Raw genomic sequence first — 15,475 nt, 5'->3', positions numbered from 1 at the left:
GGTCTTTCTGCATAGAGTTTGAATGTTCTCCCTGTGTATGTGTGGGTTCTCGCTGGGTACTCTGGCTTCCTCTCACAGTCCAGAATCATGACTGTTCGGTTAACTGGCATCTCTAAATTGTCTTTAGGTGTTTACACCTAAAGTTACGCCACTATGTTATGATAGTATGAGAAAAATAACCTGTGAAAAAAATCAAGTTCACAGTCAGAAACAACCAATCAGAGCCAGGAGGAAAGTCTTAGCGATCTCAATCATCCTCTTGTGCACAATGCTCTAACCGTGCCCCTACACAGTATGTAAAGGCAAATGGTTGAGAAACAACCTAACGTTACAATGTCTTCTTCTGGGTGGCATGTTTTCTACCTCATACCTTCACAGCAGGCTCCTCTTAAGGAGAAGGAGCTGTAGCAAAAAGGAGGGTGTGAGCAGCACGTATACAAGGGTGGTAGACAGCGCAAAGACCCTCCTCCTGGCTCTCACTGAATCTCACCTTTTGACTGTATGTGGTGGATTTCTGCAGATAGCAGTGGGACCACAAGGAGAAGCTATAGGAGCTTCTCATATTACTGTCACAACATAGAGGCAGTTTTAAAAAATATGTAAAAATAAAATAAAAAAATATATCTATATTAAAAAAGCTACCTACTGCAGCTCTAATGCAACACATGTTGCTGTGAGCACATCCTTGTAAATTAGATTTTAAATTCCAATGCTCACTGGGTCTTTTCTGGTTAAATAAAGTAGTAATAAGTAAATAAATAAACGTGACTCCACATGGATCAGTGGTGAAACATGCACATCATATGCAGAGGCTACCGTCTGCAATGCGGTGGTCCCTGGTTCTCCTCTCAGCCACAGATCATAAGCTGCATGTCCTCTCCAGCTATTAGTGAATAAAGTCCACCAGTGCCACAAAACACTTTGTATAAAGCGTACGCTTTTAAACACATGGTTAAATAGAGCCATAAAATCCTCCGGGTGGAATAGACGCCAACTTTGAAAATCACATGATCAACTACATTTTGTAGTACCCATCCATTAAGTTAGCAGCAGTTTAAGCATAAAAGCCCAGAATTCCCTCTTCCCAGCCCTACCAGCTCCTCTGGAGGAATCCCAAGGCGTTCCCAGGCCTGAGAAACACAGTCCCTCCAGCGTGGGTCTTCCTCTGGGTGGGATGTGCCAGGAACACCTCACCAGGGAGGCGTCCAGGAGGCATCCTATAACCAGATGCCTGTTTGTTGTTTTTTTTTTGTTTTTTGTTTTTCTTTACATTTAGTCGTCTTTTCTAATCTTCACGAAGCACTTCCATCTCCTTGTTGAAGAAAAATACATGAAATTACACACAGGTGGAGTCCTTTCACTAAGCAGGTGGGGGTCTGGAGGCAATTTGTGGCATTGAATTTTATTTGGATGTATCAAAGTTGTGGCAATTGTTTTAATGCGTGGCTGACATTTCAGAGTTTTATTTGTGAAAAAAAATAAGAAAACCAATCCAAATTTTACATTCTTTTTCACCCATATCAACGTTATTTGCTACTCAATACGGAAATATCACGTAAAATCCCCATCCACAAAAAAATAAATAAATAGATCTCAGTTTGTGACTGGATTTGCAGGCTGGAGATGCTCGGTGTGGAGATGATAATGGATGCTGCTCAACATCAAAGCTGCAGTCAAAAACAGGGGGTATAAAGCGCTGGGGAGGGTCAGGTGAGGTTGTTAAAGCAGTAAAAGTCCTCTAGTGAAGTAGCACTGCAGGAAAGCCTTTCCAGATGATCTGCATGGGAGCACAGCATGTTCGCTGTGGAGTCTGGTTTTGTTTGCTCTTTGTGGTTGTTTGCAGCATGTTGATGGGCACGTAGGATACAAACAGACTGTGCACAGTAAACAAGTTTCATGCACAGTATGCACAGAGCCCTAAAATTATACCTGATGCCACAGAGGCTGAGAGCTTAAGGTGGTAAGAGTAATGTCATATGGGGCTTTGATGTCAGCACACACGGCACAGGAACATTTCTGACAGAATCCTGGCTGTAATTTGTTTGACATATAATAAAAAAAAAAAACCCACAACAACACTGAGTTCAGAAGGTTGTTTTTTTTCACACTGTTGAGCAAGGGTTTATGATCACTTCAACAAGTTGTCAGTTTTCTTTTGTCTCCGTTAGCGCCGCAGTTGGGTGTTTCCAGGATCATCTCAATTTACTGTGTTCTTCATTGGCAAGCTCACTCTTTGGAGTCACAGTACACCCTGGTTTAACAAAATAATCACAACAATGGGAGCCACGCTGTGTTAGCTTTCCACAAAAAGAACCCAGATCAGAGCTTCAGAGACTGACACACACACACCCCCCCACCCCACCCCACACACACACACATGCACACACACAGAAAGAAAAAATTCACCCCTCGTGTCACGCTTCTGCAGGGTTGGTCTTTAGGTGCATGACTTACATAGGGGACATCCTGTACCCAACCACGCACCAGAACATTTTGTTCCTGCCTTAACAACGGATTCTGTGCACTACCCATAGTGTTCTCTGAGGAAGTATGTATGGGACTCAAAGAAGAACATGTGCATGTCAGTAAATACAAACATATAGTTTAGTTCAACTAGTTTTACTTTAGTAATTCAGTTCCCTTCGACTCACACATTATGTAGCTTTATCTGAGCGTGATATATTTCAAGTGTCGATTTATGTTACTTTTAATGAATATGGTTTACAGCTAATGATCGGTGGCGGTTTCTGAGATGGGGGGACATGGGCAACTGCCCAGGACGGCATCTTGTCAGGGACGGCACCTCCTCAACCTCGGTTTCTTTGATTAGACTAGAAAAGCAGATTTGAAAAAAAGAGATTTTGTTTGTTTGTTGATAACAGTAGTAGGTGTATAATAGTTACTGAAGAAGGTACACATTTCTGGCAGGGTCGGGTGGTACCAAGTCCTGCTGGAAAATGAAAATCAGCATCTCTATAACTTTTCCTGGTTCTCCTCTGACTGCGGAGTTGCTAAAAACCCAGTGGAAAAACACCAGTATATGACATGACACCCCAAGTCATGACCGACTGTGAAAGTGTTTCTCTCCTTAGCCCAGGTAGTGTTAATGAAATAGTCTCTCGCTGAGAAATTACAGTTTTTTATGATTTCCTTGGAGGTGTCAGTGATTGGTTTTATGTACGAGAAGAAACATTTTGGGAGCTGCAACTCATAATAAAAAAAAATAACAATAATAAACCGACAATATAATATAGTAGATTTTAAAATATTGGACCTTTTCATCCATTTATAGAGGGCACAGCCTAAAGACTCTCCCATACTTCATCTGAAGCGCAGAAATCATCTTTCATTGACGTAGTCGTGTGACGAAGATTACGCCATCTTGTTCTGACAGGAATAATTGTTTGCTTACTAGAAGCGATGAGGAATTACATACATTTGTACGATTCTTCACAAAATTCTTACAAAGATTGTCAATGACTAAAAACTCCTGGATGGAAACTGCGAAGTCATTGTCCATGGAGAACGTTCTCTGCAGAAAGATGTGGGCTCTGTCCTTGACCGTTTTGTTATGCCAATAGGATTAGGGCGTGATGTATACTGGAGCAGACAGGGCGACCCCAGGTGGACTGCGCTGTGTGTGTGCAAATATGAACTTCTTGCAAAGAGGTGACCGACTGTTGACGGTTCAGATTCTCCGAGGGAATCCCAAGGTGTTACCAAACTGATGTGAGAAACATAATTCCTCCAGCTCCTGGGTCTTCCTCTGGATCTCCTCCCAAAGGAATGTGCCCGGAGTAGGAAAGTATCCAAATGGCCGCGCCACCTCAACTGACTCCTCTCGATGTTGAGGAGCAGAGGCTCTAGTCTGAGTCCCTGCTAGTTGACCGAACTTCTCATCTAAGGAAGAGCCCATACACGAAGAGAAGAAAACTCATTTTGGCTCCTTGTATCCATGATCTCGTTCTTTCGGTCACTACCCAAATCTCGCGACCATAGACAAGGGAAAGAACAGCTGTTTGTTTCGGATTTAAGGTCGTAAAGCTGTAGATTACGATCTAACGCAGCTAACAGAACCGCATCATCTGCAAAAAGCAGAGACTTTATGCTGAGGCCAACAAAAAGAGAACTGAACCAAGCTTTGACATCGATCCTACAGGGACATAAGACCCGTATCAAGAGACCTGGTGCCCCATACTCCTGAAGTACTCACCACCCATCAAACTCATGTAAACTGGTTGGATGAACTCCCATGAACTTCCAGAGACTGTGGATGTGTAAAAAGAGAACACTAGGTGATGCTAGAGCACCTGTTGTTTTGCCTCTAGACAAAAAGTGCCCTTTTGAAATACATATATATATATGGTGTAGTGTGTGGCCTGTAATAAATCTCACCCTACTAAAGCAGCCAGCTGTTCCAACTGCCACATAAAGAGCGCCTTTTTTATACTTGAGCACCTGTTCCCCTCTCCAAAACTGTCCAAGACCCTGCTGAAGGTGTAGAGCTGGTAATGTGCTACACGGCTAGGTGGAAAAGCACACTGTTCCTTTAGAATCTGAGACTTGACTATCCGGTGGACCCTCCTGTCCAGAACCCCAGAATAGACCTTACCCAAGAGACTAATATGACCTTTTCAATTATATTCTAATTTATTGAGATACGCTTGTGTCACCTACCAGCATCCAGTTGCAGATTTATTTTTTGGTTTAATCGTGGGTCAATCTTTCAGGTTCCTTAATGGAAGTAATCTAAAATATATACTTTAATAAATTCAGAATAAATTTTAAACATTTTGGCAATGGATTTGTACATGTGGAGAAAGTGTTGGCATGAGATGAAATGGCAGTGTTGGAGAGCAAAATGAGAGCAAACACAGGTGAATTGATCTAAAGCCATGAATAAACTAACTTTTGAGTTTGTATTTATTACATTTTACTGTAAGGTTCAAAATAACAAAATACTTTACCCTTGACATTTTTTTACATGCTTTAACATTATGTTAAAACACAGAAACAAAATATTTGTTAAAATCAGCAAAGACATGTCACCATTTGTCTTACATTTATTGAACAAGATTTAAACTTATTCAGAGAAAAATGTCCAGTTTAGTTTAACATCTAACAAAAACAACAACAACAAAAAAACCCGGTCTCCTCCACGTTAACGTCGAGGCGCTAAATGGAATAGTAGAATCTGGTGAGATATGCAAGATTTGTGTTTTATCATTTTCTTTTCCCTTCCGAAAAAGAGAGTGGCCATTTAATCTTTTCAGATTTAGTTTTACTTTGACTATCTGTTCATTTGATAGACAGGGGACGTGTTGTGCTCACCTTTAAGTAATGTTCTATCCTGCTAGTGCAAAAAAATGTAACTTTATGACTCTGTTAAGTATCTACCTTTTGAGGTCAGTCACAGTTATTCTGGTCCAATCAGGGATCACAGTCGGTCCTATTTCAGAGTCAAATGACCCAAACCATGAATGGGAACCCACAACAAAATAGGGTGTAGAATAATATTTTTAAAACGGAAAAGACAATTAAGGTAACATGGACATGAAATAGTATTGCTTAAGATGGTGCAACAGAAGATGGAGGAAATAAAATTGGAATGTTTTGGTATGAAATGGAGGTCTGACTTGGTAAAGGGGCTTATAAACTCAAAACCGTCAAAAAAAAGTTTGTACGAAACTTTTAAATTGCTACTAATTGGATTGTCATGAGAAAAAAAAACAATTTAAGTTTTAAGGGGCAGTAATATGTAATTTTCCAGGCACATAGTGCCACTTTATAGTACAGTCAAGTAACTTTGTTACCTTCAGTTATAAAAATGCAATATATAACTTAATAATTTAACACCTTGAAATCTGAAACTATGCCTCTGTCTCTTTAAAAACTGCTGCTCTTTCCGAAACTCCGCCTTCAGGAAGTCACAACATCCTGATGACATTACGCCTCTATTAACCCTTTAACAACATTTCTACCAGAATTGCACTAATAAGCAGCTTGTGTAATGAGCTCTGCAGATGTGCATTTCCAACAAGCATTTGCTAATTGCAGCTGGCTAGTCTGAAGGAGCCGAGCGGGGGAGTCATGTGAGAGTGGTGCTCTGTGAGGCGGACGCTTGGAGACTGCAGTGCTGAGGAGGAGCTTTGTCCTCGAAGGCGGCGCTCGGTTCCCCCAGACGTTTTGCACAGATGAATGGTTGCCACGGGAGATTAAAGGATTTCTCAAACATGCTTGAAAAAAATCAAAGCAACACTCCAGGTATGTTTTTGATGAGGGACTGGCATTATAACATGATGTGTAGCTCAAAAAAGTTGATTTTACACAATAGTGCCCCTTAAAATCAGACAACCTGTTTCGCTTTTTGACCCTTTTTTGCAGGTTAATGCTTGACTTAATGCTGACAATTACTATAATGTTTCCCAAACCCGCCATAAATCAAGGCGCTTCTCAGATGTTCGCTATGCAGCTACCGGTGGTTTTTCCACTTCATTCTGGCCTTGCCTAGCTTGCGTAGGAAAGCCGAGAAATAACACACACTGCCGGGGCTGGTATGTGTGGAAGGTAGTGTGCTGCATACCTGAGTAATATTTTGAAGATGGCATCATGTCTTGACACAGAACCCCGAGATGATGTGCAAAGCTGTGCGTAAGCAAAACCTGAGGAGAAGCTGCTGCAGAGGTGGATCGCTGCTGTCAGATAGCAGGCATTCCATGGGCTTACTCAGAGCTTCTCACGTCCGAGAGCCGTGTTATTCCTAGGCAAATATCTACAATTTTACACCCACCCCACTCCCAGGCGTGCTGTACCTTGTTGAGCTTGCCGAGCATCAGTCACGTTCCCTCTGAGTGTTTGACACACCCGAATGACATCAACACATAAAAGGTAAGCTGGCAGTAAAAAAACCCCCCAAAAAGAACAGAGAAGTAAATGACAGACATTTACGCAGATTTTTTCACCACTCCTCTCAGCCCTGTTGTGACATGTCGGCTTACAAGCTAAGAAACGTCTTTTTAATGAGTTTTATCCATCATTTTTAATGCAGCACAGAACCTAAGGGGGGATTGTAGGTGCACACACCCTTGTTGAAATGAAAGGTGGGTTTTGTTGTGATGTAAAACCCCCACCCCCAAAAAACAGAAGGTTGTTGTACCTCTCCGGTCTTCTGGTTCTGTTATGCATCACCAGAACCAGAATCAAACATGGAGGAGCAGCATTCAGCTTCTATGCACCTCAAAACTGCAAAACAGCTGAAACACTGAGCTCCTTTAAATCAAGGCCTGTTTAGACTTGCTATTGAACCAGAAGAACTGTAAAATTGATCAACGTATTTAATGTTTATTGATCATTTTAATAATGGCACTAGATAAAATGCCATGTCTGTTACTGGTTTACACAATTGTTGACTGTATGATGTGTTTATGATGTTTTTATGTTTTCTTGGTGTAAAGCACTTTAAATTGCATTGTTATTGAAATGTGCTATACAAATAAATGTGATTGGTTGAAATCTGTTATGAGTGCAAATGTAAAGAATTTAAACAAACAAAAATAAAAACGTCAATAAGTGAGTAAGTAAAACAAATACTTTCTGACTCGGTTCCAGCATTCAGCCTTCTTGAATTCAAAATCAGTTGTAGTAAATCTGATTAAACTCAAATAAACTGACCTTGAAGGATTTTCCTGATTTACCCACATTTTAGTTAAAGCCATGAAGATCCAAAGAGTCAGAAGGAGCTCATAGTACCAATGAATCAGTGATGGCTTAATCAAAAACTAAGTTTAACAGAAAACCTGTGGTTTCACATGAAGTCGGGGTTGTGGACAAGAGAAGTCATGAGAATCTGATGACGAATGTTTGCTAGGCAGATGAGGTGTATATAAATGGGTTGTTGATTCCAACTAAACAAAAAACTGAACCAAAAGGTGCTTCAAAGTGTTAGCTTCATTGTGTGCCCTGGCATACAACCGGGTCAATACATCTTTTTAATTCTTCCTTTTCTCTGACAGATTGATTCATTGGTCTATTGAGTTGCATGTGATAAACCTCCTGCTATTAGTAGGAGGGAGTGGGGGGTAAAAAAAACGTTGAAATGGTTTATCGTCGCTTCGTTTATTTCCCGTCAAAGAAAACAGTCATTTTGCCTATTTTTATCTACTAAAGTAAGTATTACTGTCATGTTTCTTTAAATCTGCCCTGTGGTTCCACGGTCAGCTGCAACTGCAGTTGTTCTCAAGTTTTGAAAGACCTGCATAAAATACCCCAGCAGTGCCTCTTGGCACCAGGCATTAAAGCATCTGCCATACTGGTTTCGTGTGGACAGGAAGAGCAGAGGGTTCTGCCAAACTATGCTGTTAAAATACCCACACATCATGGGTTATTTCTGCTCAACACGGACGGATGTGTTTTCATGTGTCCAACTAGATCCAACACACGCATTGTCATATCCCAGTTATGCTTTGAATGGCTGTGTTTAGATAATTGTAAATCTTCAACAAGGGGCCAAAGTGACTGCTGATATGTTCGGTAGTCAGTCTATCATTGTGAGGAGACCTTGTGATCTGATTAAAAGAAGCTCTCCTCTCCCAGATGAAGTGAATCACGATGGGTATGAAGCTGCTGATAAGCCTGTTTGATCTCGCCATGCCAAAGCCACAAGAAAGAAAGCAAAGGCCTTTGGAGTCGGGTCTCTGCGCTAACCACAGTTATGATGAACGAGTGCTTACAGGCATGTGTTTAACACGGGAACAGATAAGTCAGGCAGTTCTTAATCCCAGCGATGGGACGCCTCATGGTTTAAGCGGGGTGGGTTTTTTACTGATTTTCTGTTTTTTTTTAATAAACCCGATGCCCCGTTTAAACACAAACACGTGAAATGTTCCTCAAATACAAATACGGTGCATTTCAGACTTGTGCTGTTTAAATTTGGTCACATTTTGTTTAAGTAAAAAAAAAGTCTTTCCGTTGTGTCTGTGTTCAGTACCGACATATAAATTATGGATAATTCCAAAGTGAGACCAAAAAAAAAAAAAAAAAGGTTTTGTTTTTGGTTTTTCTACAAAAAAAATAAAATAAAATAAAAACAGTCCGGAGTGCGATGGTTTTCAGCTACCCTGACTAAATGCCGCCTTTTAATGCTATTACAGCTGCATGTCGTTGGTGTCGCCACCAGCTTTGCGTACCTGGAGACGAAAATGTTTGCTCATTCTTCTTCAATAAATATCTCAGTCTCAGTCGGGTGGATAGAGAACATCTGGTGACACCAGCTTTCGTTCGGGTCTGGACTGGGCCACGTTCTAACGCATGAACGTGTCTCGGTCCAAACCACTGCAACATTCTATGGCTGAAGGTTTGGGGTCGTTGCTCTAATAGAAGCAGAACCTCCAGTCTCAGTAATTAGCCTCCCAGGATTCCTCTGGGGTTTTTTTTAGCTAACAAATTTTAAAACCACAGTTTGTTTTTTTCTCCTTTACAATTGTTGTCATGTTTTCTGTTGGTCTATCGCATCAAGTCCAAACAAAAACACATGGAGTTATGCGACTGGAACATGACAAAATGTCTAAAGGTTTGTCTGCACTGTAAAAATACAACATTTTACCATGCAGCTTTTGTCTAGTTTTCAGTGCAAATATCTTATATGATACACTTACATGAGAAATTGACTTTCAATAACTTTTCAGTAAGATACAGGAGCATGTTTTACATAAATAACAAATTAACTACATCCTTAATCTCATTGTACATGTGCATAGTGACAAACAATAAATTCATTCATCACAATTCCTTAATGTAAAAAAGTACTAGTTTCACTGGCAGATTTTTCACTTCTACAAAGTACTTTATTATTATTATTATTATTAAGGAAATACTGACAAGCTCCTACATCCTGCTAAGAAAAGTTCCTTGTGAGTTAGTTTTATCTTATTTCAAGTTAACTTAAAGATATTTGCACTCTAAACAATAAAAAAAACTTTGTCAGGTTTTATGTTTTTGCAGTATTATGTATTATATGTTCGTCTTGCAGTTTGACCATTTCTGAAAGACTATTCCTCTTTTCAAATGGTGTTGTGAGTATAAATTTTTGTTGTTAAGTTAACTGATGTTAACATTCTTTATTTATCCCAAAGGGGAATGAAATGTGGTCATAACTCTTAACATCTAAGTATCTTGAAAAAGTTGTGTTGCAATAAACTCAAAGGATTTCCAGTAGCAGCCAATGTTACGTCAAATCTAAGGAAGCCTCTGACTCAACGGGTGTTAGAAACTCGATTTCCGGGCCGCAGAGACGATATTTCAAAGTAAATCCTGGATGAAACCATCTGTTGTTGGCGAGCACTCCTAATCCACCTGATTTGCTTTTGCTGCTCCTCTTTAAATGTGTTTACCTGTATAGAAAGTCAGGCAGATAGATGTTGGAGTCTAGGATAATCCTCGCCCATCATGATTGATGTGAGAAATAGTATAAACTTTCTCCTTCTCTTGCTGCCCTTTTAACTCTTTACTCTGATCGACTGTCCTAAAAATCAGACTGTGCTGGTTGGAATATATGCATAAAGAAATAAAGTGTATACACTTATAAAACTGTTACTCCAAAAGTTAAAAGCCTTCCACACATTTCAGCTGGTTTATAACCAGATCAGATGACCAAATTGTAACAATTAAGTTTGAAATGAAAACAAAAACCTTTTTGATTTCTATGTCTGAATTTTTTTAATCTCCTTGAACTGGGACTGTTTAGTGGGAAAGCATCTCACTGCTACTCACAAAAACAAAGAAGCTTAATGTGATTTTTTTTTTATTAAAAAAAAAAAAAAGAAGACAGAAATCCACCCGGTCAGCATAATTTAATGAGACAGAGTGTGAAAGGAACTAAGTGGATAACCAAATGCAGAGTGGGCTCGTGGGTGGGCGGTGGATGAAGTCAGTGATATTTCAGCATCCCCTGGTGGTTAACCTGCTGACGGGGAGGAGGAGGAAGTGGGAGCGACAGTGGGAAACGGTGATTCTGGAGGAAGGAGTCGTTATTACATTATTAGAATCTCAGTCCAGCTCCCTGTTTGAACAGGTATGATCTGAACGCTGGAGGGAGGGGGGAGCTCCAACCGGAGCCCCCAGAGGCAGGGCGGGGTTGGGAGGGTGGGGACCGATCCATCTTCCCGGTGCTCTAGGAGCGGTCGATCTCGGAACAGCACAGATCGACCCCAGAACAGGTTCCACACATTGGACCGCAGGATACAGGGTGATGCTGCGCGGTTCCTAAACAAGTCTGGTCTGAAGTCAGGCGTAGCCACGGCATGTACCATCGAGATTAGGAAGTTTCCCTCATGCAAATGGGATTACCTGAGAAGAGGCTTCCAGTTTTACACGTAGAACTTCTCTAATTGTTTTATGGGTGTTTAGAAATATTTTGTACATATATTGGTACAGATTTTATCAGTTTTTAAAATAGTATTTTGTGTGAAAGGTTTTGATTCATTTCCTAATTTACCCCATTGTCAGATAATAAGGAATATTTCAAAATATTTGATTGACCCTGACTTTTTCCTGCTACATAACAGAAAATAGTGCAAAATTTGACAGATTTTCTTTTTCTTAACATATGAAATAAATGCAGTGCTGCCATAATTCAGAACTAACAGCTAAGCTCTGGCTTGGATTCTGAAATGGAGATGATGTCAGCGCGGCAGGCGCAAATCAGTAACGTGATAACCGTTTGGATGTGAAACACTAGATGTGGAAACTGGAGTTGTGAGGGACTCACTATCCTCCCTATCCCTCTTTCTTGGCTGACATGTGAGATTCTTCAGAGGCTCCAGGGTCAGTGTGGACCCGGCAGTGTTGTCAAGACTCATCACATAAGAAACACAACACCACTCTTCTTTTCTCTCTTTTTTTTTTATTTCAGCTTTATTAAAGATAAAAACAACAGCAAAACATAATACACACAAGTTTAAATTATTATTATTATTTTTTACAGACATTCGTCATAAACAGGAACTCACCCTGGAACATATGAACTGAGTTTCTATACAAACACATTCAGGTTAGCTGTGCCAAAAGGGGCTCCCTCTTGGAACAGGACATCCTGAAACGGGCCAAGCAAAACATTCCTTATGACAGCAAGGCATTCCAGCTTAACTCAGTGATTTTACTTTTACAACCTAAAGAAAGTTCAATTTGTTTGCTCAAAAATGGGGGAGGGGAGGGAAGAGGTCAGACTAATTTCAGATTTGTATATTTACCTACCTGTGGGTAAAAAAGAAAAAAAATCAACAGGGTTGTTCCAATAAAGTGCTACCTCGTACAAAAATGAGGATTGAGCAACAGAAGAAAGTTTTCATTGCAACAGAAGAGGGAAGTGTTAAAAAAAAAAAAAGGGGGAAGGAGGAGGCCGGTTGAGCACTGCGTGTACTATACCTAAGGCTGGGTGTCACAATGTGATGTTTTGCAATGAGGTGTGTACTGTCTGGATTCTCTGGAAATTTCAAAAAAAGACAGAGTCAGCTCACACACACGCACGCAAACACACCAGCATCTGCATTCTCAAACACAGTTCCTCACATAAAGCCACATAAAAACCCTCACGGACGTCAGCGTGGAGGAAATAAACAATAGAGCCACAACTCCGACGTTTCGCAAGCGGTTGGGAGAAAAGGGAAGTGACATCGCGGGGCACACACCTCTGAATGGGAACTGATGCTAACTGAAACAATGATATACCAACGAGGACGAGGAGGGAGGAGGAGGAGGACACGACAGGATGCTGGTCAGATGAAAGAGCCCGAAATGTCAGACAGCCTACAGACTGTTGTCGCCTTGCAATCTTAACAGCCAACACCAGTCTGATAAGCTATCTGACAGGTCGAGAGAGTGACGAACATGCCTGAAGACGTATGCATGGACACACACAGAACAATGAATTTTTAAAAAGAGAGAAAGAGAGAGATTCCTAATCCTACTTACCGTGACGGGAGGAAAGAGGAAAAAAAGAAAGAGGAGGACATGTGAATGTTCTCGACTAGAGCCGGTGCGGAGCACAGGGTTCAGCTCACCCAACAGTACCCCTCTGTTTTGAATCTACTCGAGTGATTCGTCTCCTGGCTCCGTGACTGAGGGGAGTGCAACGAGTTCATTCGAGGGTTCAGCTGAGGTAACGGCACAGACGCTTTTCACTGTGAGCTGGAGGGCTTTTTTCTCTCTCTCTCTCCTCCTCCTCCCTCCCTCCTTCCCGCTGCTTGTGCTGCTGCGCTAGCGTCCCCGCAGCTCTCAGTCCAGCGTAGCACAGAGAGAGAGGGAGAGGAAAACGCCACATTTCATTGGCGATTAAAATAATGAAAGAAAAAAAAAAGAAGAAAGAAAATAAGAAACAGAAAAAAGGCAGTGGGGTAATAGTCGAGCCAGCTGACGTAGTCCGACAAAGAAAGAAAAGCCAGGTGTCCTCCTTTTCGAACAAAAAGCTCCAAAGGACAAGAGGAGACAAAAAAAAGAGAAGATTTCTCAGAACGGCTCTGAGCTAGCACGTCAGGTAGTAGCCTGCATGAGCGGCTTTAATCCACGAAATAAAGCAAACCGCTATCTTCATGTGACGCACAGACACGCTCACTCAGTTGTAGATCTGACTGAATATAGATACACGGCTGCATCTGGTAAAGTAGCCCCCCGGGCTGACTCATGCGCTCTCTTCCTGGAAGCAGAACAATGAGGGCAGACAAAGAGACCAGCAGGGGGTGATTCAGGACTGATTTATCATTACTTATCTAGAAGTACTACAGCCCACACAACAGAAGAAGTCACCTATCTCACCATGTGTAGCCTAAAATATTCACTGACATCTCCACAGCTGCAAGACAAGAAGTGGAAATGATGCAGTTCTAAAGAAAACCTCATTCACTACGTTTCTTATCTACTCAGCCAAAGCAGAACAACTTACAAAGCTGAAAGAGTATTGTAACTACTAAACAGCAAACACGGTTAGTATTTAAAACAATTCTACCGTTGGGATAAACTTGGGAAGACTTAGTAATACTCAAAAGCATGGATGCCTACATAGAGTCACGCAAATCCCAAGCAATCACCTACCTTTGAGGGGAAAAGATACATAAATCACAAAATAGCTACCAAATTGCAAAGCTTTCATAAACTAGCGGATGGAAGTCCAAGTTCAAGATAAACATGTTGTTACAGAAGCAAGAGAGAAACCAGATGGGTCGGACTTTTTTTTCTTTGATTGTTGCCTGGGATAATGACCGGGTATCAGCCAAAAGGGAGAGTAGATATGAAGGAAGGAGGGTTTAGAGGTTGGTGGTCCAACGAAATCTTTCCCCCCCCGTTTGCCTCCGACTGGTCCTCACTCCGTCTTGCTCTCCGAGGACTTGTCGTGCCGCTTGCGCTTGGCGTAGCTCTGCGCCATGGAGTTGACAATGGAGCAGACAAAGAAGCATACCATGATGACCACAACCTTCTCGAAGAGCCACGAGAGCCAGTTCTCCTCCTGCCAGGAGCCACAGAGAAAGAGAGAGAGCGGAGAAGAGCTCGGTCAGTAAAAAGGAGGGCCACCCCTTTCTCCCCCCCACCAACACCACCACATGCAGCAGCAGCAGCACCCCCCCTCCACTCCGCTCCGCTCCTGATGCTGTAGGCTAGGTGGGGATCCAGCTCCATGTGCAGGACAGATAGAGATCAGGGGTAATAAAACACGCGGCAGCCCCCGCCGTCCTCCCTCCTGTAACGCCCCCGGTGACCCCAGCCTGCAGCCTGCCTCCACCGAGTTAAATTGCCTCGCTTCTCTCCCCCGTAACTGCTGAAGGCTCGGGTTACAAGAAAAAAGGAACATTGTTCTAGAAAATGCCTTAATCTGTCCTTGTGCAACTCAAAGTCTACCCTCTTTATTCCTTCTCCTTCCTCGTACGCACTTAAAAAAAAAAGAAAAAAAAAATCGTTCTCAATGAATCACTAGGTATACAAGCGAGAGGGGGAGGGGACCGAAAAGAGGGAAAACTGCTTTAAAAAAAGAAATAGGCTTCAGCTACAACTGGCTCTTTTTGTTCTAGACAAGGTGGGGGGGGGGAGAGTTTGATGGATTGTCACCAGGGTGGGGGTGTTGTGGGGGGGTCCGGGGTGGCTCAGTCTACAGTTAGTGCTGGGTTCAGGCGGGGCACCGAGTGCAAGTGTGTGTGTGTGTGTGACACATAGGGGAGTGACTACACTCGCACACACTCTTCCCTATTGGTAAGACGGAGCATGAGTCAGCACGCCCCGCGCTACAGTAGTACAGTTCGGGTGAAGCGGGACCCCACGCTACCCCCTAATGCCCCCGCCACCCCTCTCCTCCTTCCGTCTCCCCCCCCCACCCGCCCGCCCGAGGCAGCGCGATACCCACTCTGTCATTCTGGGACCGAACACGCCTCTGTAATTTACTGGATCACTAACAGGTTCAACGGAAAGCAACAAAATCTAAAAAAGTTCCGTCCCT

General features: G+C 42.1%; 1 protein-coding gene across 3 annotated transcripts in view; it reads right to left on the bottom strand.

Moving 5' to 3' along the window:
• Positions 1–11,970: 11,970 nt before the first annotated feature.
• LOC114152879 (vacuole membrane protein 1) overlaps positions 11,971–15,475 on the bottom strand; it is a 77,009-nt gene continuing 73,504 nt past the window's right edge. For all 3 annotated transcript variants that reach the window (XM_028031003.1, XM_028031002.1, XM_028031005.1), the window contains one exon: positions 11,971–14,494. In XM_028031003.1, the coding sequence (XP_027886804.1) occupies positions 14,351–14,494 (144 nt within the window). In that variant the 3' untranslated portion in view covers positions 11,971–14,350. The remainder of the gene's footprint in view (positions 14,495–15,475) is intronic.

This window comes from Xiphophorus couchianus, chromosome 11 (assembly GCF_001444195.1).
Source record: "Xiphophorus couchianus chromosome 11, X_couchianus-1.0, whole genome shotgun sequence".
NCBI lineage: Eukaryota > Metazoa > Chordata > Actinopteri > Cyprinodontiformes > Poeciliidae > Xiphophorus > Xiphophorus couchianus.
This window is presented reverse-complemented; position numbering and strand designations above follow the sequence as displayed.